This window comes from Anas platyrhynchos, chromosome 25, assembly GCF_047663525.1.
Source record: "Anas platyrhynchos isolate ZD024472 breed Pekin duck chromosome 25, IASCAAS_PekinDuck_T2T, whole genome shotgun sequence".
NCBI classification, from domain to species: Eukaryota; Metazoa; Chordata; class Aves; order Anseriformes; family Anatidae; genus Anas; species Anas platyrhynchos.
In genome coordinates, this window is record NC_092611.1 from 3026040 (window position 1) to 3053842 (window position 27803).

Sequence of the window (27803 nt, forward strand, 5' to 3'; positions counted from 1 at the left end):
GGAAGCATCCCTGGGGTCCTGTTCTGCAGGTATTAAAAAAAGCTGCCTTGAAAATAGACTTGGAGGACTGCACCAGGCGACGGAGAAGCACATCTTCCACAGACCATCTGCCTGCTCCCGCTGGGGATGGAGGTGGCGGCGAGAAGCGGTGCCTGGTGCTCTGCTGGGCAGGAGCTCAGGGCAGAGCTCGCTCTGCGCCCCGCAGCCGAGCCGGGACGGTGGCGACGGGCGCCCGCGTTCCTCCTGCTGCCGCCCCCAGCTGCAGGGCCGCGAGGGGCAGGGGGCACGGGGACAGAGCTGGATTGTGCTGGGCATGAATCGCCCCATTCTTGTGCGTCTCGAGCAGATGCCGGGAGCCTGGTGGAGGGCATCTCCCTCCTGCTTTAATAGATCCGCGCTTGCTGGTGCGCCCGTCTCCCCAGATAGACTGCAGTCTCCTGCCTGCTTCCCAACCCCTCAGCTCCAAGCCGCCTCTAAGCCCACAGGCGTGCTGGGCCCAGAGCTGTGATTTCAGGGTCCAGGCTGGCACACCTGCACTTGCACGGCCTCAGCAGCGTGCACAGCCTCACACGTGCTTGGACTTTTTGGGGTGTTAAGGATGAGGTGGGGTTTTCCCCCCCTAGGGAGCAGCAAAGCTTTGGTTTGAGGGCACAAGGCACAGCTGCGTGGGATGGGGAGGTGTTGGTGGGGACGGGTGGGCAGCAGCTGCGGTGCCGGAGATGTCCCCCTACCATCCTCCAGCCCACACGTCTGCGGGGCAAGGAAAAGTCTGGTTATTCACAGCCTCAGCCTGGGCATTTTCTAAACCCTTTTAATGATGTGATTTCCTCTGGACCTTTGAACAGCTTTGAACTGGGCGATACGGAGCACATTACAAATTCACTTCTCCACCAGCCAGGATTTTATATTTTTTTGCCTTTCTCCTTTAAATCACTCAGCACTGATCATGCTGAATTAATCTAACTGGCAATTTATCCTTTCCGCTCTTTGTAAATTAAATATTAGGGCAGGGTGCAGTCATTAGCAATGACTAACTACCCAGCAAACACTTGTGGCATTCTGCTAACCCAGCAAATCCCTTTCCAAAAACGTGTATTTTCTAGTGGGAGAGCAGCATTGCGCGGTGCTCCCAAACGATGGTTCATGTTTTATTATGACAAGCTGGCTTTAAAACGCATCATCTGCTTGAGGCAATCGCTGCTCCCTCGGGTTGCTTTGGGTGGGTGCTGCTGCTAACACCCCGCTGCTCCCTGCCTCCTGTGGTGTCCGGGTGCGGATGCTTTGGCCAGACCTTGCTTTTGGCTGTCCCCAAGGGGCTCTCCATCAGGAGATGCAAGCGGGCAGCACGAGCAGAGCAGCCCCGCTGCCCTGCGGCATGCTCAGCGGTTGCCCCGAGGCCCCATGGATGTGGGTGGGGGAAAGATCCTCCTCCTTGCAGGGATACACCTTGGTCGTGCCAATGTCGTGCTACCAGACCAGAATATTCCAAGGAAAGGCATGAGATGATGGGACGAGAGCTCCAGATGAGCCCCTGAGGCCCTGTTGGACCGTGCTGGCAGTCCCCAGCACTGCATGGAGCCGTGCGTCCACTTGTGGCTTTCCCAGCACAGCTGTGCTTGTGCCACTCACGTCCCATTCCTGCTGGAAATATGAGGGCCCTTGTGACCCCATCCTTCACCTTCTGCCACTGTCTGGCCAAAACATCCGTGCTGGCTGCAAGGGACAAGGCAGCTTTTTCATCTCTAACATTTTGCAGCGACCTGGCTTCCCTTGGGGGCACATCATGCCGCTGTCATGCCCCTCGGCACAGGCAGGCTTGCCAGGAACCGGCGAGGGCTGGGAAGCGATGGAAAAAACCTGGAGCTCAGCATCAGCACAGCTTTTCTCCCAGCCTCAGAGAAGCCTCATGCAGGTCAAGATCTCAGCATGAGAGCACAGCAGCTGAATGGAACCACGTTGCCAGTGCCAAAATCAGAGGCTGTTGCTGTTTCTCCTCCCTGGACAAGGCAGTGCCTGCAGACAGAGGCCAGCACGCCGAGATGGACCCACAGCCACCAGCATCAGGGGGATGGAGCTGGGGACCAGCAGGCTCAAGACTATCCTGGGAAGCGAAGCTTTGCAGCCGTGATCCTCTTTTAATATTCTGTCTTGGGGGCATGGTAAAAATAGACATTTGGGATGCATTATTATTGCTGGAGTTTTATTGAACGCTGTTTATTGTTTTCAGATGCAATAAACCTAGCAGGGGAACCCAAGAGACTGATGGATCTAAATATTCTTCAAGCAAGTCCCAGCTCCCCTGCTGGGCTGCGGCCCCAATAATTACCCCCGGATCAGTTGCAAGCCGATGGTAATTAAGGCACAATTATGGATGGCTTGGCTGTTACCATTGGAAAAAGCCTCCCTGGGTGAATCCACCTTGTTGGATCAATTCTCACCATGAAGATAACCCCGTTGCCACATGTGCTGAGACACACAGCATGCGGGGAGTAAGTGGCTTAGGGCATAATGCACGTGTCCTACCAGAAGTTACCTGGGTGCTGCTGGGCTCAGTGGAAGCAAGCACTGCTGGTGATAATCAGCAGGGAATCAAGGCAGCCGTGGTGGCTGCAGCATTTGGCGGTCACATCTTCATGGTCTCTTAATTTATCCCCTTGCTCTTCCATTTTCCAAAATTGTATTTTTTTTTTCCCATTGGTGTTGGCTGTTTTCTGAGACAGCAGAGAAGGAGGTAAGGCTGCTCTTCAAATATTGATGCTGTTGCTCAGTTAGCCCTGGCAACATTAGTGCTGTCAGCTCAGCAGGTGAGCTTTTATCAGTGAGCGTGGTTGGCCCTAGACACATTGGTCTTCAGATGGAGACGTTGCCTCAAAGCTTTGGCCTCTTTCTGGACCTTGTGATAAAGAGGAATAAACTTTGCTGGGTTGCACCCTGCCTGCTGGCAGCCTGTGCTCCAGAGCCAACAGTCCGGGTTATTGTCCATTTGGAAATCAGCATTAATATTGCTGATTGTCTCAGGGATTACAGGCCTGGCAAAAACAGCCGGTGCTGAGCTCGGCGTGCTGCTGGGGACCCGGCAAGGCAGGGATGGACGGGACGGATCCCAGCGGGCGCAGTTTGCTGCTCATTGCGGGGCCTTCCCACAGGGGAACGAGTTTCTCTGCAGGATAACAAACGCTGCTGCTTCACCGGCGGCCCTTACACGTGTGATTTGGGGTGCGGGGGGTGACCAGGCTGGGTAGATCTGAGCATCCCACAGCCCCTTCGCTTCGCGTGCCAAACGCGTTTGGGCACCGCCGTAAATCCCGAGGGCGGGCAGCCCCGCCTGCTTAATTTTTGGGCTGCTGGGGGTGATGGGGTGGTGGTGGTGGTGGTGGGGTTGGGGGGGGGGGGATGAACACACCCTCCCCTTTTCAGGCCACCCCCAAAGCTCGTGGGGAGCCGCTCGGCGCCTCCAGGCGCGCACGGGGAGGGGACCGCGGGCAGCATCCCCGCACCGGCCTCTGCCGGCGGCCCCCCCCCCGCTTCCCCCCGCCTCTTCCCTCCCTCCGCCCCTCAGCCGAGACCAGCTCTGTGCGCAAGCGTGCCCGGGCCCCCCCCGCAGCCCAGCCCCGGCTTAACTCCGCTCCCCCCCCCCGCCCTGCCCGCTGCGGAGCCCGGCACCCCCCGGCCGCCCCATGGTGAGTCTGCAGCGGGGGGCTTGGGGTTGGAGGGGGGGACACACGCTGGGGCTGGGGGGGGGGCTGAGGTGTGGGGAGATCCCACCCGGTCCTACCGGCCCCCCCCTCCCCTTTTCTGTGTGAAAACACAGCGCTGAAGGCGCTGCGAAAGGCTGCGGCTGAGCTCTGCCCCATTGCGCCTGCTGTAGAGGTGAGGGGGGCCGGGGGGGCGGCTGGGGGGGCTTTGGGGTGCCGGGAGGGGGGGGGTTGCGATGCAGGAAGCCCCCACCGCTGCTGGGTGGGCGTGCGGGCAGCCGGCGATGCCAGCAGCAAAGCCCCAGCAGCCCCCTCAGTGCTGGAAGGCGAGAAGGCGGCTGCATTTGATTCGCTTTTAAATTTATTTTCGAAGTGTTTTCTCCTTATGGAAGTAGTGCCTGAGCGTGGCTTGGCGCCCAGGTGCGATGGAAGCCGGATCGCGTGCCCGATGCTGGCGGCAGGGAGAGCGAAGCGAAGCGATGCCTTGCGTTGTGCTCGCCATGCCCAGGGCAGCGGCCCCCGCCCCGGCCAAGCAGCGCCCCGCATGAAAAGCCCTGGGCCAGGCTCTGGATGGACATCCCGATGTGCTGCTTCCAAGGAAAACAAACAAACCAACCAACCAACCAGCCCTGGAAACCGCGAGATGTCTGTCTGACATCTCTCAGCGCTGGTTTCGGAGGGTACTTGCAGTAGTGATGCCAGGGCACTTTTGGCGCAGGTCCTTGGGGTTTCCGTGCGAGTGCACAGCCTGTGCCCTGCAGGTGAGGCAGCATTTGGGGGGCTCTGCTTCTCACCGCCCCCCGGCTGGGGTTTGGTGCTGCTCCAAAATGCTCCTGGCTGCCCCATGGAGGGGAGGACACAGCTGGCAGCCACCCAACACGCTGGGGATGGAGAGAGCTTGGTGCCGGCCCTGGGCTTTGCTCTGCCCATAATGCTAGCGCAGCAGCGTGGGCTGAATGTGATCTGTTTAGGCAGCTGAAGCCTTTTCCCACCCCTCAGCATCCTCCGTCCGTACAGCCTGGGATCTGCAGCTGGTGGCCGTGCTCCAGCAGTGCCTCCTGCCCAGTGACCCCAAAGTCACATCCCCATGCGCCCAGGGCTTGGATGCTGCGAAACCCCATCCTGCCCCATCGTGTGTGCCTGTTCTGCAGGGAGGGCTCGTTCCCGTCAGGACGTGGGGATGCTTGCTCCAAAAGCAGCAGAAAAACAACCAGTGGGACTTTTGGCCACCGAGCTTTCACCATCAGGTCTTTTGCTGCGTGAGCTGAAGCGGTTTCATTGTTCTCAGGAGCCTGGAGTGGAGAACAAAGGAAATCTTCCTCCGGGGGCTTTTGTTTGTGCTCCTTCGTAGGTTCCTTAGCTGGGATGTAATGCATCTGGCCCAGGAAGCCTCGTGGCGTTGCCTTGCTTTCGCTGCCCAGGTCGTGGAGCTGGCGAGGGGCTGATGCTCAGTGTGTGGCACCTGGCCCTCGGGCTGCTGGTGGCTCTGGTCCTCCCCTCATCATGGTAGATGGTGTGGGATGAGCTAATTAATGCCTGGTGGCGGAGCTTTAGGGAAAGCCCTGCTGAATTTACCTATCCTCTCAGATGGGTGGCTCTGCCAGGATCTCCCTCCTACAGCTCCCCAAGATAAAGAGGCTTTCAGCCGAGCAGACTGATTAAATCACAGACTGTCAGCCGCCTTCGCTGAGGCTTCACGTGGTGGCAAGTGGCTGTGCAGTGACACGGGATGCCCCATGCAAACCCCTGTCCAGATGCAAAACCGACGGATCTGATGGTTTAAGGACACGTCCAAGCTGTAACGAACTCCTGGCGTCATTACGAGCTGTAGCTTGGGAGCAGCGTGGCTTGCTGGACTCTTCCTAACCCTTGTGCTTAATTATCTACATCATTAGAGGCTGCTTTCTCCTCCAGCTCCGGGCAACAATTTAATAGCAACTGCTACAGCAATGTGCTGAATCCCACAAGGATAGAGGGTAATGGCTCTGTAAATGTAAATACGTGAGGAGGAACGCTGCTGGCACAGGCAGGGCTCTGTCAGTGTTAACATCGCCTGCAGGCTGCCACCGAGAGCTGTGCGCGGGGCAGGGACTGCCAGTGACTGCAGCATCCTTCCAGCCCTGCGTGCCTTCCGTCTGTCAAGGGAAAGCCCCTATTTAAGTCCTTTTACGACTTCGGAATGACCGTACTGATGTCATCAAGCCTGGATTTTTCCCGCTTGTGTCTTTCCTATGTTTACAACCCGCGTGTGCGGTGGTGGGAAGCCCGGCGGCTCCCATCGGGATGAGGAGCCCTTCCCATAGGAAGGGCTCCTCACGTCCCACACGTCCCTTTGGCACGTGTCCCCTGCCTGAGCCCAGTGATGCTCATTCACACGGTTCCACAGGGCCCGGCCCCGACGTTGCAGTGAGAAGAGGAAATGGTTTTACCGGTCACACCACTATCTGCAACTTCTCGTTCTCGTTTTCCTTTGAACTCAGCTCCCCACTTTACTCTTGCACTGCTTGGATGCTTTGCACAGTTTCTTTCCTTCGGCTGCAGCCCCCGGGGAAGCGTGTGTTTGTTGTGTGTTTTCTAGGAAAATCCTACGTCTTCTTGGAGGTGGGGGGGGAGGGCCAGTCCCTGCTAATCTCTTGTGTTTCCAGCTGCTGACCCCTTGCGTGTGACCGTGGATGGGGTTGGAAGTTTCCTCTGAGAAAGCAAGGGGCAGCTGGATGCGGCCGTGGCGGTGCTGCCGGGTGTGCTCGGTGCAGGAGCGAGCCCCTGGCTGCTCTCACTGACCTTACTTTGGACTCGCTGCCAGCTGGGGCTTTGCTGAGCAAAGCCAAGGGGCTCCGACCTGCTGTGGGTGAAGGAGGCGCAAGGAGGGAGGTGGAGCAGGGTGCAGGTGGGGTCAGCATCACTTCAGTGAGGTGCTTGGGGGTTTTCCAAATGCCCAAACCTTCGTTTGGGCATTCTCTTACATGCCACTTGCATGCCTCTTACACATCGTCTTCCATGCTGCTTCTTTCTGCAATGTGGGCGTGGGTGTCAGCACAGCTCCAGGCGTTGTGTTTATTTTATTTTTTACATTTTTTAAGGTGCAGATCTACATGCTAGCCATGTAGAAAGGCATGACTGAGGTGCCTTGGTTGGTTCATTGAGCATTGGCTGCTGCAGTGGGGCTGGGGCCCCTACTGAGGTGCGGGGACCTGTGCCGGGTCCTCTTGTACCCCGTGTCGGTCGATGCCCCGAAGTGGCCAGGGGATCTGGTGCTGCCCGGGGACGTGGGCTCGGAGGTCCAAGCACTGAGAGCAAGCTGGGGCCGGGGGAGCAGCCGGCAGGACTTCTGCAGGCAGTGCCATCGCCTTCGGCTATCCTAAGGGCTAGGAGCCGGCCACCTTGCAGGAATTGGGGCACCCTCGCTTCTGGTGCAGTCGTGGTTGTTTTAAGGGATGCCGAGCTGGGGGAGGACCCTCTGACACCATGCCTGCAAAGTTATATCAACAAATGTAGACTTCTTCCTTTTCTTTTCTTTCTTTTTTCTTGGCGGGCAAATCAGGGAGCACAGAACCACCCCAAATCACACCGCTGCGTCCAGGTAGGAGTGAGATGGGCGCCGGCTGCCTTTTGTAGTGGTTTGTTGCTGTTTGCAGGCTTAAAACTGCGCGAAGCCCTCTTGTTGCTGGCTCTCTGAAGGAGGCTTGAACCTGAGCTCACGCCGTTGGAATTCCCCGCTGTGCCGGGAGAGGCTCCTCGCCTCCAATCGCTTCCAGATGCCGTTTCCACTCCTTCAGCTGTTCCTCTTGCAAAATGTCTCCGGCCACCCCTCCCCAAGCTGCTGGTGGTGCTGGGGCCGGGCTCAGCGTCCCCGGTGTGCAGGGACACGTTGGCTGAGCCCAGCGCCAAGCTCCCTGCCCTTGGCTCATTGGGGTGCTGGGATGAGCCCCTCGGGCTGCGGAGCCCTGAGTCAGACCCTGCTCTGCGGCTTACGCCAGGGCTGGGGCTGTAAAGCTGCTTCCGAAATTTCTGTCTCCTGCTGGAAGTGAGTGCTGCTGAGGAGGGGGCTTTGCTCCGCTGGGAGGTGCGGGGTTGCCGCCGGCGTTGTGCTGGGTTTCACAGCCCCAGGACGATGCTGTCCCCTTCCCCGCGTGCCCACCGCCGCAGTGACACTCGATGGGCGGCGCGGTGCTGGCGGGGATGCAGCTGAGTGCAGGCGGAGGGAGAGAGCCAGGCACCCTCTGCTAAGTAAATGCACCGGGCATGTTCCCAAAGCACGGAAATGTGGGCAGGGGCTGTGATCCCAGGCTGGCCGAGCCCTCTCCCTGCCGGCCTGCCAGCTGGGCATAGTTTTAATTTCCTTTTAAAAACACGAGCTGGGCTGGAGGCCGGGGCTGGAGGAAGGCAGTGGTCTGCCTGCAGCCGAGGCGCCACGGCTGGGGCTGGCTGCGTCCCTGCTGGGGATTTGTCACCGCAGAGACGCCGGCACGGAGATGGGGACTGAGGTTCTGGTGGCACGCTGGGGCTGGGGGCAGCACCGTGGTGCCTGCCCCAGGGCATTTGTTGCGCTTTGGGGTACAAGGGGAGGGTGACCGGGGAGGATGAGCGTCTTCCCATCTTGCTGGGGGTGTTTGGGGCTCCCTGCCTCTCCTTCTTGCCGTCCTCAGCCCTGTTTCACCCCTGGCAGTTTTGGGGGAGGGAATGATAGTGAGGGAGAGGAACCAAGTCCACCCTGAGTTATTTTTATTTATTTATTTATTTTTGTGATGGCAAGCAGAGGGGGCACCGATTTGAGGTTTTGCTGGGGAACTGGAAGTTTTTGCAAAATGGAAAAATCCTCCTGGGGGTGGAACTGACCCCACAGCCCCTGCTTGTCCAGAAACCAGGCTGAGACCCCCTGCCCGCAGGGCGCACGTGCCAGCCGTGCCTCCAGCTCGCAGAGCTTCTCCAGCCCTGCAGCAGGGCAGGGAAATGCCAATGAATCATTGAGGATGCCTGATGTGGTTCCTCGTCCTGCTGCAAACTTGCATTTCTGGGATTTTGCTGATGGAAAACACGGCTCTTGGCCCTTTCCAGCTCTCTCCTGGATTTTCTTTGCTGCATGGTGCCCGAAAGCCTCGAGCCCTGTTTGTTTTGCTCTAAAACTGCAGGCGAGCCCTTTGCTTCTCGGAGGGCTGAAGCGCCACCAATTCCCCGTTTGCTTTGGGTTTTGTCCCACGGCACACTCTCCCGTTTCAAGAGCCAAGCTGAAGAGCCTGCAGTCCTGCCAGGGACAGTTAAGCTGCTAATAAAACAGTCTTTAATTGTGGTGATTGTAAGGAGATTATTTCCCTGGCCCGCGTTCAGCTCGGACAGTTGCTTTGTGTTGTCTCCCTTCCCTTGCAGCCAGGTTTTCCTCCCTGGGACATCGGGGCTGATTTTCCCTGGGGCATTCCTGTGCCGGGTTTATCTCTAGCTTTGGGGTGGCTGTGGTCCCTGGTTCCTCCATGGTGTTTGTGGCTTTTGGGGTGCTGGCTATCCGCAGCATCCGTGCTGACCGGTTTCTCCATCCTCTGCCCTGCCTGCACACCCTCCCCAGGCACGTGGAGCTGGTTGAGCAATGCCATTGTCACCCTCCCTCCCTGGGGCAAGCCCAGTGCGCCCTGAGCTGGGTTGGCCCTATTCTGCATCCCCTTGGGATGTTGTGACGCTGCTGGTCCAGGGTGTCCTCCATCTGCTCACCGAAAGGACCTGAGGGCCTCAGCATCCCTGTCCAGGAAGCACCTGAGGGTGCCAGTGGGGCTGCTTGTGTCCACCTGTGGCTTTTTGGAGGTGGCCAGGACCGTCCTGGCCACTTCCCTACCACTGGGTCACACCCAGGTGTATCAGAGGGCGTCCAGCTCCTCTCCACTTCCTTCCCTCTGTAGTGCAGGGGACATGGGGTCAGGCAACTCCCCATGCCAGGCTTGGGAAGCTGCAAGCTCAGATTTTGCACCTTCCATCCCTGAGCTGTGCCAGCGCCTCTTGATTTGTCCAGCCTGGGGTGTGCAGATGTGCGTGGAGCCACCCGCCCCCGGCGAGCACCAGGAGCTGGGCAGCTTCACACAGCGCAAAGACTGAGAGGGACTGGGGTGAGAGTGGTCGGGGGGACTGGGGGAGAACGGGAAGCAGGAAAAATGCCCTGAGAGAGGGGATGCGGGGGCATGTGACGCCACCATGGACTGTCAAAAAGTGGAGAAAGAGAGAGACGGAGAGCACGGGGGTCGGGTGGGCTGTGGGACGTGGAGGTGGTGCCAGAGCTCGGGAGAATGAAGGGAGGTGGGGGTTAAATGAAACGTTGCCTCCTCGCTGAATTAAGCTGGAGAACAAGGCGTCAGCACAGCCAGGAACTGCGCCAAGGGCTGGAAAGTCCTCGGGCCCATCCCTGTATGATAACCGCTGCGGCTTCCAAAAAAAAAAAAAGGAATGACAAAGAAAGGCCTGTCTCCATCCCCCGAACGTGTTGTGGCCTGGGCTGGTACCTGGGCTCTGGACCCCAGCCCATGTTCCCAGAGCAAGGCGCAGCTGCCGTGGAGCTGGGCTGCAGCTCTCCAGGCCTCATCGCTGTGTAATTAACAGTGTAGCTGCTTGATTCAATCTGCATTTACAAGTTAAATTGACAGATTATCTGTATTATGTAAATGCACATTTAAATCTTAATTATTTGCCTGGCTCTCCTCAATGCATTGGATGTCTGGAAATCAGCCGCTTTATGCTTGCTGGGTTGGGGATGTTCCTTGTGTGTAAGCACGGAGCTTTTCTAGGAAGCATCTGCGTAGAAAACAAAAATAGTCTTTTTTTTTTTTTTTTTTTTTTTTGATAGCAAAACTTAATTTTAACCCCGGTGCCATGCTCAGCTGCTGCTCTGAGAGGTGATTTTTGCCTGATGTGGGGCACTGCTGGCTGCTGGGGGATGTTACGCATTGCTAAACAGGACTGACTGCACCCTGACTGCAATTCCTTGTGCCTCTTCCTTCCCTGGCACTGCTTTTTTGGGATCCCCGGCTGTCATTACCCCTGCGGCCGGAAAGTGGCCAGATGCTATCCTTGTTAAATATCTGCTAAATGAATAATCTCCTGGCTATCTCATGCACCATCGTTGCTGTTGCCTCCATCGCGGGGCGATAGCGATCGGGATGACGTGACGGATGTGCCGGGCTTGGAAACGCTCCTGCCGTGCCAAGCAGAGGAGCGGTGTCTGGGTGAGGATGATCTCACCTGGATCGTGTTCCCCTCCCCGCGCGGCTCTTGCTCTCCCTGGGGAGGTAATTTTAAACGAGGGCAATGGCTCAGTGAAGGTCTCGCGCCGGAGCACGGACGGACAGACAGACTGAGTCGGTTCAGGTCTGGCCAATGTAAGGAGGAGACTCGCTGGTGCTCGGGCTCCTCTTCCTCAAGAGGTTGTTTTTTTGGGGGGGGGAAAGCAAAAACATTTGGAGTTTTTTTGGCAGGAGCTGTTGAGAAGGCAGCGTGAGCGCAAGGAAACGTGATCCTTCCTCCCTGCCCCTGGGAGACGGAGCCAAGCCTGGGGGCGGTGGGGGTGGCACCGGGGCTGGGTGCCCATGCAGCCCCCGGGGGGCCAGCACCACCGTGTGCCGTTTTCCTTCCAGCTTGGGAGCGCCATGGGGAAGAGCAGCTTCACAGGGCGTGCGCTTTATTGTTTTATTTTTGTTTTTGTTTTTTAAAGAAAGCTACTCGATTCGCAATGAAGAGGGAGCAGAGTTTCCAGGAGCAGCTTGTCCTGACGGAGCTGGGGAGGAACAAGCAGTCGATGAATTAAAGATGGGTGGAAAATGAACAAGGGAAAGTGCAACCATCAGCTGGACGGGTAGGAAAACACCGAGCCTGTTCAGGGCTAAACAAATCATTAAGTGTGTGTCTCCGGCCAGGGACAGTGAAGAAAGCTGGGGTTGGGTTTATTCTGTAGCATCACTGAGGGGTGCACTGAGCACTGCAGAGGGCAGAGATTGCTGATTTTAATCTTTAAAGCTGGGCTGTGCTGGGGAGGTTTTGGGGCAGTTGAGCTTTTGGCTCCCTGGGGAAGGCTTCTGCATGGTGGTGATGCCACGTCCTCCGGTGCTGGCGTTGGTGGGTTTTTAAAAGTTGTTGTGAAACTTGAAGGTGCAGGGAAGAGCAGATAATGCATTGAGAGCTGTGGTTTGAGTCAGTCAGAGAGGTTGTGGTGCTGCCTTGAGAAGGCAGGAGCTGGAAACCACCGGCCATATAAACCATCTGGAAAGGATTAAATACGTGTGGGGGGTAAGGATGAGCTGCCCCTCCACACCACCTTTGGAGGTTGTTGCCTGCACGCGGCATCGCTGGGAAGCACTCAGCACCCATGGGGAACAGGCACGTGGCACAGCCCCCTAGTGCGGAGCCCAGGGAGGAAGAGGAGCAAAGTTCAGCTCTTTTTTTTTTTTTTTTTAATATCCTTGCTGTTGTCCATGGGGATGCTCCTCCCTCCCCTGTGTGAGCTGTAAGAACGTTCATTTCCTGGCCAGGTTAGCTGTGATGCTGGGTCACAACGCCTGCGGCATCGTGCTGCTGGGGCCCCTTGTGGCACGGCACGCTGAGATGGTAGCCCTTGGCCGGGGAGGTGCCTGAACAGTGTGCTTTTGCCAGACCTCAGGCTGGGAACAACTAATTGCGCTGGTTAACGAGGGGGAGCCTTTGAGGAGAGGAGGATGCCAGGATGTTGATGCAGGGAGCCTCCTCTGGCCCTTTACACCTGGATTTCCATGTGGGAACCATCCCTGCTCCCTCCTGGGCTGCTCAGGAGGTGACACAAGGATATAGGACCTTGAGCAAGGCTGGAAAACGCCACGAAGTGGTGGTCCTGTGGGGAGAAACAATCGTCTGCAGCTTGCCAGGATCCACCAGTGATTGCTCCTGGCCCTTCTTGTTGAGCTGGAAATACCTGCTTTCGGCAGATCCTCCCGGAGCCCTGCTGCTCCTGAGCAGTTCTGGGAGGTTGATGAGCCTTAATGGGCTCCGATAGGAGCCTGCTTTGCTATGGGGTCTGCCGTCTGGACAGGACCCGCCAGGCCTGCTGCAGAGGAGGAGGCAGCCCCTTGGCCCCCCTTGCAGGTCCAAGCATCCCTGTCCTGGTGCCGTGCCACGCCGTTAAGTGCTTTAGCAGGAGCTCTCAGGGGGGAGTTTAGCCTCATTAACAAATCCTATAATTCATGGTTCTAAATAAAAAGGCTCTGGCTGCTCTGGTCCTGGCTCGCCTCCCTGCATTAGCTGCATTGCCCTGGGGCACTGGCTCAGCCTGCTGCTCTCCCTCTGGCCGGGACATCACCGTCTGGGTATCCCGTGCTGTTTCCCTGGGAAATGCAGGCGTGCCCACAAAGCTGGTAATCCCCCAAAACACAGGAAGCCAAATCTATGGCTGCTCAGGTGAATGCAGGGCTGGTTCAGCTGCTGGAAGGATGCTTGGGCAGGAGGGCTGCTTGTTAAACGGTTTGGCCACTTGCAGCGCGGCCCCAGGTGTGTCTGGTCTGGCTGTGGATTGTGGTGAGCTGTGCTTTATTTGCTCCCTGTGCAGAAATGCAGGGTTTGCAGCTGGCTGAGCCCCTGGCTTTTGCCAGCCCCCCCACCCCCTGGGGGCACCCCCAGGACATTTTCTGTCCCTTCTATCCATAGGAGAGTGCAGAAAAAGGCTCCTGCTCACCTGGAGGGGATAGCATCGTGGGGCACATCTCCTCTCCTCCCGTTTCACTCTGTCAGATGCTCTCGTAGGTGGGGAAAACCCCCTCAGAGGGGGCTGGGGAGGGAAGCTGCACGTCCTTGTGCTGGTCCAGCCTTGCTCCCAAGGGCATCTGTGGAAAGCCCAGACCTTGGATGCGCTGAGCACTGGGAGATAAGCACCGAACCCTGCTGATGGGAGAAGCTGGTGGTGATTTCCTTCCTTGCTTTAGTAAACACACTTTTGCTTTCCTCTAGCTGGGATCTAAAATTAGCTGAGAGTTGCGCAAGCGAGCAGCATGCGGTGCTGTGGGTGCTGTGCCGCCTCTCCCAGCCCGCGTGCCCCAGGGAAGGGTGGCAGCACCGGTGAGCAGCTGCAGGAAGCGGGAGATACAGGGCAGGAAGAGCAAAAAGGAGCGGGGAGAGGACGTGGTGCCCCCCTGGTTACCCCCACATGACCCATGGGTGCAGAAAACCCCACACTCGCTGCACCAGTGAGCAACAGCGGGGGCAATGTATGGGACGTGCTCCTGGCGTGATGTGTCACTTAACCCTGATGTTCGTGGCGTGTAGGAGCACAGATATGAGAGCAAGGAAGATGCTTTACAGAGTTCTGGGCACTGGGAGTTTTTCAGCCCCCGTAATCCCAGCACTCAGCATTTCCACTCCGAGCACGGGCTGGGGCATAGCGCGGTAGAAACCTTGGCTCCTTCGGCAGAGGGAAGACGTGGGACGGGCCCCACTCGCAAGCAGAGGGAAGAAAGGCCCTTTTGTTCGGTGCTGGTGAAATGGGATGTTTTGTCACCACTGGATTTTTTTTCTTTTTTCCTTTTTTTTTTTGTTGTTTTCTTTTTCCCCTCCAAAACTCAATTCTGCCAAAATCGCCTTGATTTTTGTGAAGTGTTTTGGTTTTGATGGAATGGCGTTTTCCAGTGGAAAACTCCGGCGTTGTGGCTTTGCCCCCTGGCACGGACAGCTTTCCTCTGCAACCTGGGCCAGCTTTGCCTTGCCCCGTGCGAGCAGCTGCAGTCTTGGCCCCCTCTGGGGCCACCCAAACCCCAGCCCATGCTCAGGAAAGCAAATCTGGCCCACATCCACCCCTAACCTAGAGCTGGGGGCAGCAATGGGCTCAGCCCACCCCTTGCTGCAGGATGCGGCTGGCTCCTTTTCCTGCTTCACCCCACCTGGCTCCTCATTAGCTGGGGTAATTAAGCTAGATGCAGAACAGCTGTCCCTGCCCTGCTGCAAGGAAAGCGGTTTCTCTTTCCAAAGCAGTGCAGCAGAAGGGGTTTTGTGCATGGAAACTTCTTGCTGGGGGTATTTTTTTCTTCCCCAAACTGTCTGTGGTGGTGAGATGCTGGTGTGGCGCCAACGAGGATGTGGAAATTAGAAAGTTTGGGAAAAGTGAAGCTGGCTGCAAAGCCACGGGGCTAGAGAGAGCTGGAGCAGGGCAGTGCGTGGGGAAGGCACCCGAGAATCCCAGGGGGCAGGCAGGGGCTGGAGTCCCCCCTTCTGCAGGAGGCATCACCAGGGACCTGCCAGGGTCTCTGTTGGCTTCCTAAAAGGCCGGGTGAGTCACCAGAGGGGATTTCAGCAGGAAGATTCAAGAGGGTAGGGGAAATCCAGCTGCCCCTTGGTGGGGGTTCCTTTGTAAAGCAGCCCAGAGCGTGGCCCCTGCCAGCGCTCGGGGACGTGGGTGGTTCTGTGGCCACGCTCTGCCACACACGGTGGCCTGCTGGGGCAGCTCGGAGCAGCCCTGGGTGGCTCCTGCACCCTTGTAGCTACAGAAGGGTGGGATGAACAGGACCCGATGCCTCTGGGTTGTCACTGGGATTTTTGGGGTGCATGCTCCTCTGAAGCCAAGCGCATCCTGAGCATCCTTTGCCCGCTGCCATTGCGCTGAGCCTCTCCCCGTTTTTCCTTTGCCAGGGGAAGAGAGGATGGACCCATAGACCCCCAGCCCTTGGAGACCCTGTCCCCTCTGCTCGCCTCGCAAGGACGGACCGTAAGTATCCACTGCCTCCTTCCTGCTCCGTGTGGTTCCCCCACAGCATCCCCGCACGGGGGGCACCCGATTCAGCCCCTCCTGCTGCAGGGGGGTGCCCATTGGGGTGGGCTGGGGCCGAGGGGCCGTGGAGCAAGGCTCTAGATGCAAATGGACGGGTGGGCTGCAAGTGCTGCCAGGAGGGTTATGGGGCACCCTCCGCTGCCATGAGCAGCTTGAGGGAAGGGAGAGTGTGTGGGGGATGCTCAAACTCCCCAGTGCGTGTGGTGGGGACACTCGCCCTCCAAGGGCACATCCCTCCTGCTTTCCGCAGCTCGATGCATCCCTTTTCCCTCCTTGTTGTGTTGCCACAGAGTGCGTTGGCTGGGAGCTGCCTTCACCTCGCTGGTGCTGTGGGGTCAGGATGAGGCAGAAGCCCTCCAGGCACCCTCTGCTATCCCCGTGTGGCTCCCTGTCTCCCCCAGCTGTCCCCAGCTGGCGGCTCACCAGTGAACATAGATGGGATGCTCACCCAAAGCATTCTATTTTTGTATAAAATAACAAAAGAGCAATGAAAGCCGACGATAAGACCTCCTTGCTGCACAAAGAACTGAGTTGCTGTGCTTGCCAGGCTCAGGTGTAATTGAACAAATCCGAAATGATCAGATGGGAGCTGCTGCTGTACTGCAGAGGCAGCTCTGTGTCCTGCGATGTGGAGGATGCTGGTGGCTGCAGGAGGGTCAGGGCATGGATTTGGGGTAGGGGGTACCCCAAAGGCTTGAGGTGCTGTGGTACTGCCGCTTGTTGCAACTGAGTTTGAGAGCTCCTGAGCTGAAATCTGTCTTAAAACAAGCAGCATGGAAGAGCGAGTGGGTGAAACTTGTGGGAGGAGCAGCCTGGGCTGCTTATTTTGGAGACCTGCAGCCATGTGAACACTCGTCCAACCCAAGCCTCTCCCCATGAGGCTATTTGCTCTTCTGGGAGAGGTCTCAGCGCTTTTTGTAGTAGTGTTGAAGAGACAATCTTACATTTTTTGACCCTGGATGTGCCATGGGCAGCCAGGGCAGCCCAGGGGTGACCTCTAGGTGCTGTTTGCCAGCTTCCAAATTGCTTTGGTCACAGGTAAATATTATGTTAACACTCACCTGCCTACAAGGGTTTTTTCGCTATCGTAAATCTTTGGTCAGTTTTTTGTATGGCTGAGATACCACGTGCTAAGGCTAAACACTGCTGTCCCCATTAGAAAGCTATTGAGATTGTCACAAAGAGCATTTAAAACGGTCTGGGGCTTTTAAAATGTGATGAGTGGTATCTGCCCCAGACTTGTGGGCTCGTGGTGGTGGGATCCCAAAAGGACCCCTGCGTTTCCTTCCCAGCTTGGAAAAAACCCGAAGGCCGCTGTGCTGCCAGTGTGTGATCGCAGCCTTTCGGCAGGGTTTTGCCAAGGTGTGCTCAGGATCCCACCAGCAGCTTTGACAAGCGAGCAGCCCCCGGGGTGCAGGGTGTTCCCGTGTGCCCCATCACCACCTCTGTATAATTTTCCTCCGTCCCTCCTAGGAGCTGAGGCTAAGGGGGTGGCTGTTGCTGTCCCAGCTGCGTTTTGGGGTGCTGGGGAGCTGACTGCAGCATGGAATCTCCCTATCCCTACTCCTCTGCCCGTGGCCAGGTTGGGGCAAGCAGTGCGAAACAGCCTAAAAAGCAAAATTGCCTGGAGGGGAGATGGCTTTTCTCAAACCTGTGGCTTCCTCCACCCGAGCATAGGGTGCAGAGGTCTCACCATGGCAAAATCCACCCTGCAGCTGGGTTATGTGGCTGGTTTGGTGCCATGCAGCTGTCCTGCACCTCTTTTTGGCAAACCAGCTTGTATTTCGTGCACATCCCCTCGTCCGTAGGAGGGATGGGCATCTCCTCCTGGGTGGGAGCTTCTTGGATGCAGAGCCAGGCGTCGTGGGGAAGCTGATGCAATGTGGGTTTAATTCAGCCTGGATTGAATCGGCAGCCAGCGGTGCTGGAGGTGCAGAGGAATTAGAAGAGCAACTCTTGAGCCGTTCCCTCTCTTGTTTCAAGCACCACAGGGGGAGAGGTCTTGGCAAGGAGGGTGCTGCCTGGATGCCAAATGCCCTGGCAAGCTGGAGAGCCAGGGGTGCCGCCTGTCGGGTGGCCCCGCCGGGATGGGAGGGCGCGGGGGGCTTCGGGGGTGGTGATGGAGAGGCTGGGACACGCAGAGGCAGTGTGCCCCCAGCCAGGCTGTGTGTGGGGGATCCGACATCTGACGGATTCCTCTGGTAATTGGGGCCGTAAATCCTGCCGAAAGCTGTTTGATTCCGTATCAGCACCTGAGTGCTCCCCTGCGCTGAAATGCACGCGCCTGCTGCTGCCAACACCTGGGGCTTGCGGGGTGGTTTCTCATTAGCTTGCCTCTCCTGGAGGTCCCTCAGCGCAGCTGAGGAGGGGGTGAAGAGCTGGGATCAAAGCCCCCCCACGTGGATTCCTCCCTCTGGGGAGGGTGCGGAGCTGTTCTGGGGCTCGTGGTGTTTCAGCGTGTGGGTGATGGATGGGGGAAGTGATGGTCCAGCTTGGGGCTAGGGGGGTTGTGCTGTCCTGTGCGTCTCCATCAGGTCTCTGTTGCTAAATGTGAGTCCCTGGGGGCTGCCAGCACATCCCTTCCTTGGTGTAATCCCCTCCAAATCCACCTCTGCTCCAGTTTCATAAAACCCCACGTGTTTCTGGGGTGACCTGCTGGGGATGCTCGTTCGTGTTTGGCAGCACAGGGAGGGGTATTTGGAGCAGGAGGTGCCCCTGCTCCCGCCGAGCCTGGGGCAGAGGGAAGTGTCCTCTCGCTGTGTCAGCCATCGTTTTCAGAATTTCTGGGTTACCATGGTAACACGAAGGTATGGTGTGTTTCTTGGGGTGGTCCTCGGCTGCTGGGTGGGATTGTGTGGTGCTGGGACAGGGTGAGGGCATCATACTCTCTCCAGTGCTTGAAATGTATTTTTATTTTTTTTATTTTTTTTCCAAAGATGGGCTGGGAACAGCGTGGCCAGTGCCTTCTGCCGCTTTGATATTTGCAAATTACAGAATTACAGAATTACAGAATTTCTAGGTTGGAAGAGACCTCAAGATCATCGAGTCCAACCTCTAAATCCAACACAGCAGAAAAACAGAACCCTGGAAAGCATCTGCTTTCCACCTCGCAGCTTGCTGTGATGCTGACCCCATAAATTAGATGCCTTGGGTGCATCCCAGCCCAGGCTCCAACAGCTGGGTGCCCCAAACGTGGCAGGGGAGCAGAAAATCGTGCCAGGCATCGCCCGGATGGGATGCATGGGGGCAACTGCTGCAGCCCTGAGCCCTCCTTGTTCTCTCGATGCTCTGAAATCATTAATGGTCTAATTGCGGTCCGGGCAGGCGAAACGGTGGGCAGTGAATCGCAGCGTGTTGTGACAGCAGCAAAAGCTGTTTTGTGCCCGGCTGCTGCAGCTTGAAGGGTGCAGAGGGAGCAGAGCCCCTTGGCTTTGTGTCCACAGGGGAGTTTGCGTGCAGCAGGGATCTGGCACTGTGCATCCAGCAGGTACAAGCCCCACGGGGCTTCCTGATCCTTGCAAACGTTTTGCGCTTCCCTTGTGCTCTCATCCGTTTGATCCACGCTGGTTGCTCTTTGTGCTGAGTTGGGGCAAGAAACCCTGCGTTGAGGTTTTAACCTGCGGCAAGGGCGATGCTCGCGTGGGGCTGGGGAAGGGGAGACCTGGCTGCGAACACAGGCGATGCATCTGGCAGCCGCAGCGCTTTCAAGTAATCCGAGGGCGATAACGTTCAGCCTGGGGGCGTTGTGGAAGTAAGATGTGCAGACATCAAAGAAAGGGGTTTTTCGGCTGTCTCTTTGAGGAGAAGCTCCAAATCTCACCCTGCCAGCCAGGGATGCGGCAGGGCCAGTGGGATGCTGGAGCTTCCAGCCATGGGATGGGGGAACTGGCTGGGTTCGCTCACACCTCCATGCTTTGGGGAGTTTGGGCGGCAGATCTGGCACTGCCAGGCTGGGGGAGGCTGAACTATTACCAGAGCCCCTCCTTTGTGGCCTTGGTGTGAGGGCAGCCTGGGTGTGCTCTGTTTTGCTCTGCATTCCCCAAACTGCTTCACTGAGCAGTGCTCGTTTTCCTCAGAACTATTTAGTTGTTTGTCTTAGATTAGCTTTACATAAGGCCCAGCTTGTGCTTACAAGCCTGAATAAAAGATCATAAAGCCTGGAAGGTGGTGGTGGTGGTGGGGGAGAAGTATTTTAAAGAAGCCACTATGTAAAAGCAAAGAGTGGGGGTGGGAGCTTGCTTTCCTGGTGTTGGAGCATCTCAGGCCGGTGGGAAGGAGAAGCCACTTGCTGCATAGCTCGATTGCCTGGGTTTGGTGCTGAGACAGAGCTCGGAAGCAGACGGAGTGTGTGTCTGTGATAAATTTGGGCCGTGATGCCCAGGCCTGGGCTATAGCATTGGTGCTGGGGCACCCGAGGGGCATCCTCAACCTCCAGCTGCACATTTTCCCTCTGGAATTTGGTGGCTGGTTTTTGCTTGGAAAAATAACCCCAAACAAAACTCTTGCAGGCTTTTTACTTTTCCTCTGATTTAAATCTGCTTATTTTTCGCAATCACGACGGGGGAAGTAGTGAAAGCTGGGGGTGCTTGGTGTCCCGATTGCTGCCCTGGGTCCCTGGGAGGCTGCAGCCCCCAGCAGGGTGCCGGCCCAGCTGGTATCTGCTTGGCCTCAGAGCCAGGGGATCCCTTTGCAGGGCACACGCAGGGACTTTGTCCCCGAGCAGAAGGCATATTTCAGGCTGGGACCTGCTGTCTCTTCCTCCCTGCTCGCTCTGGGCCTTTGGGATGCAGCCGTGTCCTTTTCCCTCTCCCTCCCTTCAGATTCCTCTTGCAAGGAGGGGTTTGCAGCCGTTGTGGGGTGGGATGGGTTTTCCAAGTGTGCGGGGGATGCTGGCACTGTGAGCTGGGGGCATCCTTGGCTTTCTCATCCCTCCTTTAATTTTTTTTTTTGGGGCTATTGACACCAGGTGTTACCCGACAGTTTGTTATCTGTGCTTTGTGAAGGAGATAAGATCCAGTGTGAGACAGGTAGTTTCCCAAAGTGCAACACCTTTTATTCTCATCCCTTATCACCAATATCAAATGTGCATGGTTTTCTGTGCTTTATATCCTGCCTTGTTGCTTGCAGCACCATTCCATTGTGCTCACTGCTCTTTCTTCTCCGGCGCTGCTGATAAGGAAGGTAAGAGCCTGGCACACCCCCGGCTCCTGCGGGGTCCGTCTTGGACCCTGCTGCCTCTCTTCCTTCCTTGATTTTGCTAGTGATGCCCCAAAAGCCCCAGCAAACACCAGTTTTGCTGTCACTGCTGCGCTGGGCGGGGGCCGGGTGATGGATGGCCACGCTGGCTCTTCCTGGGGCAGGGAGGCACGACGTGCCCCTGAGCGGCACTGGGTGCCCTCCCGTGTGACTAATCCCTGAAGCGCCTCCTCGTCCTCTTCCGAGAGGCAGCTGGGGACAGGCTGTGCTTGTTGCGGGGTGCCCGAGCTGAGCCGAGCTGCCGGGAGCCCATCTGCGTGTTGCGAGTAGAGAGGAGCCATCCCCGGGGAGCAATTTATTGGGGAGCGGGGCTTCCTCCGTGTCCCCTGCTTGGCAGGTGGTGCCCGAAGCTTCTCCCTCCTGGTAAGTTCATTCTACAGCCCCGCAGCCCTGGTGTTTGCATTGCAAAGTGGTGGCGCACCCGCTGTCTGGGAGGGGGGCTGGTCCCTCCTGCCTGCTGTCACACTTTGCATCCTTAGGGCACGAGTCTTTTACAAAGCCTCTGGGGTTTCTCCAACACTGGCTGTGATGCTGTGAGAGCCACTGGGATGTCCAGGGGCATTTGGGGAGGATGGCCAACACCTGCCAGCATCAGCAAGATGGAGATTTTGATGAAGTATGAGTTAATTAGGGGGCTGTGTTTGAGCAAGAGCCATCACTGAGCACCCAAGCTGGTGACTGGGGCTTGCTCCACTAGCAGGCACCCACCCCGTGGCAAGTGAGCATCACGCACCGCTGGGGAGGACCTTGTTAGTCACTTCAGTTAGCCACGGGAGGTGGCTAATTAGGGAAGCCTCCAGCTGAGATGCTCCCGCATGACCTGGGACTGGCTTTGACCACAGCCGTTTGCTGGCTTCTTCTAGGAGCAAGAGGGTTCGGAGGAAGAAAAATTCACCCTGTTTCCAGTGCTGGTGTGTGTGCTAAACTTACGGCCCCTCTGCTGTGGGGCTTCCCCAGGCTGGGATGCTTGAATCGAAGGCGTTGGAGGTTTCCCAAGTATGTGACGTGCTTTAATTTGGGGGCTGTTTTGCTGCTTCTGTGCTTTCCGCTTGGCTCAGCAGCGTCGGGCTGGTGCAGTGGTGGTGCTAGTTGAGTGCCCGAGCTCAAAATCCCCCCCACCCCCTTAAAATTCCCCCAAAGTCACGTGTTAGCAAAGGATGTGCTTAACCTCCCCCCAGGGTCATCACTATGGGCACTGAGGGTTAGAAACTGGGGCGGGCACGTTGTGGTTCTGTGATTTGAGCTGTAGGCACAAACTCACTTTTCCTCTTTAACTCATTTTTCTTTCTTAATCTCTGCGTTCATCTGTACGGTGGAGACTCCTCAGGAACCATTTTTTTAATCGCATTTATAAACTCCGGGTGAATCAGCTGTAGAAATGAAACCCTTGGTGGATGTGGGTCAGGGAAACCCGTATTTAAATGGGAATAAACCAGGGGGCAGCCGCCTGTGGGGAGGTGAGGATGGGTCCTGCTCCTCTTGGCTGGAGGTGGTAGCGCCTTGCAGCGTGGGATCCCCTGGGGCCACGGGGAGAGCCTTCCCCATGCTGTTTTCTGGGGAAAGGCCTGGTTTTGGCTGGCAGATCTGAGCTGATGCTTCTCTCCCTTCTTTCTCCAGGTGACCGGTGGCAGCCGCGATGAGAGCTCCGGCCCTCGGCTGATGCCTGCCCTGGCGATAAAGATGATCAACAAGTCCCGTGAGTTCCTGCTGCATCCCCCCCGCTGTGATGGGGTGCTCCCAGACCCCTCCTGTGCCCCCCTTCCCTCCTTCCCCAGCCTGCGTGTGGTGTCGAGCCCTTCTCCTTGGGGATCCCCAGCAGGGATGGAGTCAGGGGCCCCGGAGTTTGCACTTGAACCCAGGCCCATTGGGGGCAAGGTTGCTGTTGGTTGCAGCTCTCGCAGGGATTTTCTTCATTCGGGTGTAACGTGTGTCACCGGCACAGCCACAGGGGAGTGAGCACCTCAGGGTGGCCTCTGTGGTGATGCCTGCGTGGTTTGGGGACAGGCTCATGGGGCTTCACTGGGGGCTGCAGCCTCTCAGTCCAGCAGGGGTGCTGTTTGAGTGCTCCCTCCTCTTCCCCTGCAAACACAGCCCTGTCCCCATGCACACTTGGTTTTCTTTTCTCTCCCTCCTGCACCTGCCCTGCCACTGGCCCGCCAGAGCTCAGCACCCCTGCAGCACCTCTTGGCACTGCTCTGGGGCTGGGAGTGTGCACCTGTTTGTGTCAGGCTTTGCCCTTCTCTTGTTTGTCCTTTGCGTGCACCACGCCAGCATCCGCGTTGCTCCTCCGGGTGTCCCAGCCACCCTCGGGTCAGTGTTAGAAATATGGGGTGGAGTGCGGGTGTGGGCACCAGAAAGAACAACATGTTTGTGTCACTTTTGATGCAAATGGTGCCAGCCGGTATGAGGAAGAGAGGCGGTGAGCTCTCAGCCTGGCCCAACAAACCCTTGTGGTTTGGTCTCCTGGGCGCTGTGCCAGCAGGGCCCCCGCCGCTCCCTGGGGACGTGGCTGGGCATAGAGAGAGCGCAGCGTGGAGGGAGGCGTTTGCCAAGGTCAAACCACCTGGGTGATGGATCTGCCAGGACATCCTCAAAGCCTGGGGAGATGCCAACGCATCCTCAGGGCATGTTGGCCCTGGTCGTTTTGTCCCCCAGGGGCACGGAGCCGGCTGGCTCCAGAGTATGAATATTTGGGATTGCGGCACGCGAGGCCAGGAGCACCTTGTGCAGTGCCTGGCTGTGGCAGGGACTGCAGGCAGGCGCAGACACTGAAATGTTTCCTAATGCTGACATCCACTGGCCATGCTGAACATTTCTTTCAGGGGTGCTGGAAAGCCCACGTGCTCCATGCGTTCAAAGCTGGGCAGATTGTAGCTGCGCAAAAAATGTATTGAGGAGGAAAATCCCTTAGGAAGGGAAGAATGTCCTGCATATCCCAATTTTCCTTCTCGTTCACCCCTTTCCTTGCAGCCTTCCCTTGGTATTGCCACATCCTTCTTTCCCTGCTTCCCTCCCTGCTGGGGTGGCCCAGGGCCAGGCAGGGTCTTGCCCCCTTGCCTGTCTGCAGCAGCCTGACAAGATTTTCTGTTCCCCTCTCTCTTGGCACACAGGAGGGAAGATACTTGGAGTGCTGGCACTGTTTCTGGTGATGGTGTGGTACTCGATATACCGGGAAGACAGGTACATACAGCTGTGAGTGTATTTTTTAAAGTTTAAGGGCCTCCTGCCCTTTCCTTTGCTCTTGGGACCAGGAGCATCTTGGTCCCAGGCAGACCTGGAGCCCACCCCTTGCGGGGGACAGCTCCCCACATCTTGCCATGGAGACAACTGGGAGAGACCCGAGGTGGGGTGGCAGTGCCCTTGGCCCCTTCTGGAGGAGTGGGGCAGATGCCAGATCCCAAAGATGTTCAAACCCCTGTGGGTTGGACACTGCCAGCATACCGCCGGCAAGGACGTGGGGTGCGATGAGCCCCACGGATGGGGTCTGTAGCCAGTTCTGGTGTTTTCCGAGCTTCTGGAGATGGGTGACAAAGGGAACCCTTTTAACTGGCACTTCTTTTCACTACTTCCCTTGCAGCTTTTATTTCCCCATGCAAGAAAACAAGACGGTGTGCCCTGTTGGAGAGGTGGAGAGGAAAGCGGCACAGCTCATCGGGAAGTGAGTAACAGGGAGGGGGCCCGGGGGCTGCAGAGCTGGGCCCCCCATCTCTTGGTCTCACTGGCGCTTTGCTCCTTGGCAGCTACACGAGGGACCACCCGCTCTTCTTGCAGCTGAAGGACTACTTCTGGGTGAAGACGCCGTCACTCTATGAGCTGCCCTACGGCACGAAGGGCAGCGGTAAGAGCTGTGAGGCCACCTCAGTGCCCGGTGGGCTGGATGTCTGTCCGTCCGTCCTGCCTGCCTGTCTGTGGGCTTCAGCTGCATGACTTGCTTTGGGGTTGCATTCACATGCATATCTATCCTTAAAATCACCTCCAGGTTGATCTTTTTGGCTATTTTTTACTGTGAGCAAGCTCTGTCAGCTTGTGTTGAGACTTTAGGGTGTTTCTGCTTCCCCACGTGTGTGTTCCCTACAGAAGGAAGGGTACATATTTTATTGATCCCCGCTGAAGGATGGTCTGGGGGGCTGGGATTAATGCCCATATAGAGCCTGGCGGGTACGGGACAGGCACCAGGGCATTGAGGTGGCCATTGTCACCTTCCCCTTGCCATTGCTTTGCAGAAGATGTCCTCCTGCGCTTGCTGTCGGTCACCAGTTACTCGCTCCCCGAGAGCATCCAGAGGTAATGCTGGGGAAGGGTTGGGGTTTTTATGTCACTTTCCATGAGCGCTCCCCTTGAGGGAGCAAATTTGCATGCACCGTTGTGCAAAGGGTGAACTGTCCCCTTCTGGCTCTGCTTGCCTGGTGGCATCACCAGAGACCTGTCCAGCTCCGTGACATGGGGACCAGCAGGGACCTGGGGACCAGCTCAGTGACCTGGGGACCAGCAGGCATGCAGGGATGGTGAATGGAGCACGGGAAGCTTTGTAGTCTGTGCAGCACAGGGTCAAAAACCCCTGCAAGGGTTAAAAACCCCTCATGGAGCATATCTGGTTCAGAGGGTGCTTTTTGCTCACAGCCTGAAGTGCCGGAGGTGTGCGGTGGTGGGCAATGGGCACCGGCTCCGCAACAGCTCCATGGGGGAGACCATCAACACGTACGACGTTGTGATCAGGTACAGCCCTGGGCATCTGTGTGACGTTCACCCCTGCCCAGTGCCACCCACAGGTGCTGGACACGTGTCACTTGCTGCCCAATGTCCCCATGTCCCGTGTCATCTGTCCCCGTGCCCCAGGCTGAACAATGCCCCGGTCCACGGTTATGAGCAGGACGTGGGCTCCAAGACCACCATGCGCCTCTTCTACCCCGAGTCAGCCCACTTCAACCCCCGGACGGAGAACAACCCCGACACGCTGCTGGTCCTGGTGCCCTTCAAGCCCATGGACTTCCAGTGGATGGAGGCCATCCTCAACGACAAGAAGAGGGCAAGTGTGGTGGGGAACTGGGTCCACCATGCCCCCGACAGCACCAGGGCCCAGCTCTGCCTGGATCCCACCCACCGCAGGGGATTCAGCTCTTACTGGGAAGGCAATGGGCATCTCCATCCTCTTGCAGGTTCGAAAAGGGTTTTGGAAGCAGCCCCCACTGATCTGGGATGCCAACCCGGAGCAGGTGCGCATTCTCAACCCGTACTACATGGAAGTTACTGCTGCTAAGCTGCTCAACCTCCCCATGAAGCAACCGCGGAAGGTCAAGCAGGTGAGAGGGGTGGCCCTATCGAGCATCTTGAGTGGTGCCGAATGCAGGCTGCTTGGGTATGTGTGTGTGGGATCATTAACGGGCTCAAACCTGACAAAATGATGCTCTGTGGATGCTCCATCCCTGGAAGTGCTCAAGGCCATGCTGGATGGGGCTTTGGGCAACTTGGTCTGGTGGGTGGTGTCCCTGCCCATGGTGAGGGGCTGAACGAGAAGATTTCTAAGGTCCCTTCCAAGCCAAACCAGCCTGCGATTCTGTGCTGCACCCTGGGGGAGGATTGGGTTTTCCTAGAATCATAGACCAGTTTCTGGTTTTGGGGCTGTCCCCATGGCTTCTCCATCTCCCTCTAGAAACCAACCACGGGGCTGTTGGCTATCACCTTGGCTCTCCACTTCTGCGATCTCGTGCATATTGCGGGCTTTGGGTACCCCGACTCGGCCAACAAGAAGCAGACCATCCACTACTACGAGCAGATCACGCTGAAGTCCATGGCTGTAAGTGTCATCCCCCCCCTTTCCACTTCATGTCCGTGACCTCCCCCCCAGTTTTACAGCCCTGGGGAGCAGGAGGGTTCGGATGAAGGTGTGGGGTCAACTCAAAGCTGTCCTGCGCTGGGGGGGCCAACAAGGTGGGGGAGCTGGGAGGACAGGGCATGGCTCCCCTCTGGTCTCATCACTCTCCTGGTGTCCCCCAGGCTTCGGAGCACAACGTCTCGCACGAGGCCGTGGCCATCAAGCGGATGCTGGAGCTGGGCCTCGTCAAGAACCTCACCTACTTCTGATGGCGCTGGGGCTGCGCAGGGACACGTCCCCGTCTCCCCCACCTTGCAGCCCCCCAGCGGTGGCCCTGGAGGAGCTGGGGGGGGGGCAGAGCATCGTCACCACCACCCCTGGACGCTGGGAGCAGGGGGCAGGGGGCTGGGGCCGCGCTGGCTCGCGGGTCCCCGGGGGCGCAGGGAGCCCCTCAGCTCGTCCCCCAGCCAGGGAGGGGACGCACGTGGCACCACTGCCAATGACTTTTCTTACAGAAACACTGAAGATAACAAGGACCTGAGGGGGGCGGGATGTTGGGGGTGGGTGGGGGGTGGGGATGAGGGCACGGGACCTCCCTCCCAGCGGGACTGGGGGGCACACAGGAGCCCCTCTCTTTAATTCCCTCGTATTTGGACGAGGGCCCTGAGGAGGGGCTGATGTGGGGGTCCTAGGGGGGGAGGGTCCCCTATGTGCAGGAGCCTTTGGGGGCTGAGTTGCTGCCTCCTTCCTGCCCTGGGCACCCCAGTATTTAATTCCTTCCTCCCTTCCCCCTCCCATTTTTTTATTTTCTTTTTACATGTTGGCCCAGCCCCGTGCCTTAGCGCTGGCGCGGGGGCTCATCCCCGCAGCCCCCCACCCACGGTGCCTGGTGTCGGGGTCCAGGGTGGCCCGTGGTGGGGTGAGGGGACGGGACGGGACACGGAGGTGACTCGGGATGCATTAATTTAATTAATTTAAAAGATTATTTATCGTGGGGCCTCCCCAGGTGCACTTCTCCCAGTGGCCTTGGGTGGGGTGGGGGGGTCATTTGGCTCCAGGGGTGCCGGGATCAGTATTTGGGGGCTCCCCCCTCCTCTGGGGGTGCCTTTCCCCACCTTGCTTGCCGGGGTCCCCCTGTCCCTGGTGAGGCCGGGTCCTGCAAACCCCTGGTTGTGGGGGGGACACCCTGAGACCCATGGACCTGGGGGTGCTGGGGGGCTCCTCCTGGCTCCTAATAAAGGTCCTGGTGAGTCTGGGCTGGGTCTTCCTGTGCCAGGATGGGGATGGG

At 57.7% G+C, this 27803-nt stretch overlaps 1 protein-coding gene across 10 annotated transcripts; it reads left to right on the forward strand.

The window, feature by feature from the left end:
* Positions 1-3552: 3552 nt before the first annotated feature.
* Positions 3553-27771, forward strand: ST3GAL4 (ST3 beta-galactoside alpha-2,3-sialyltransferase 4). Of its 10 annotated transcripts, none has more exons than XM_027444100.3 (13): positions 3553-3680; positions 11380-11520; positions 15309-15384; positions 22321-22399; positions 23814-23895; positions 24281-24361; positions 24444-24541; positions 24927-24987; positions 25324-25419; positions 25540-25729; positions 25860-26003; positions 26354-26497; positions 26698-27771. In XM_027444100.3, exons 2-13 carry the CDS (start codon positions 11486-11488, stop codon positions 26782-26784), a joined length of 1173 nt encoding a protein of 390 aa, XP_027299901.2. In that variant the 5' UTR covers positions 3553-3680; positions 11380-11485; the 3' UTR covers positions 26785-27771. The 10 variants fall into 10 exon arrangements, with proteins under 10 accessions (XP_027299901.2, XP_027299899.1, XP_027299900.1 ...); XM_027444102.3 differs by lacking the exon at positions 11380-11520 and adding an exon at positions 21567-21699 and having other exon boundaries at positions 3641-3680; XM_027444101.3 differs by lacking the exon at positions 3553-3680 and adding an exon at positions 3743-3870.
* Positions 27772-27803: the final 32 nt, after the last annotated feature.

Bases quoted from the DNA above. Each gene is read 5' to 3' on its own strand.
- ST3GAL4 (XM_027444100.3), top strand. From the start codon at position 11,486: ATGAACAAGGGAAAGTGCAACCATCAGCTGGACGG. The intron at 24,362-24,443 runs GTGAGTAACAGG...GCTCCTTGGCAG, and splicing joins GCGGCACAGCTCATCGGGAA to CTACACGAGGGACCACCCGC. The intron at 25,420-25,539 runs GTACAGCCCTGG...CCCGTGCCCCAG, and splicing joins ACGTACGACGTTGTGATCAG to GCTGAACAATGCCCCGGTCC.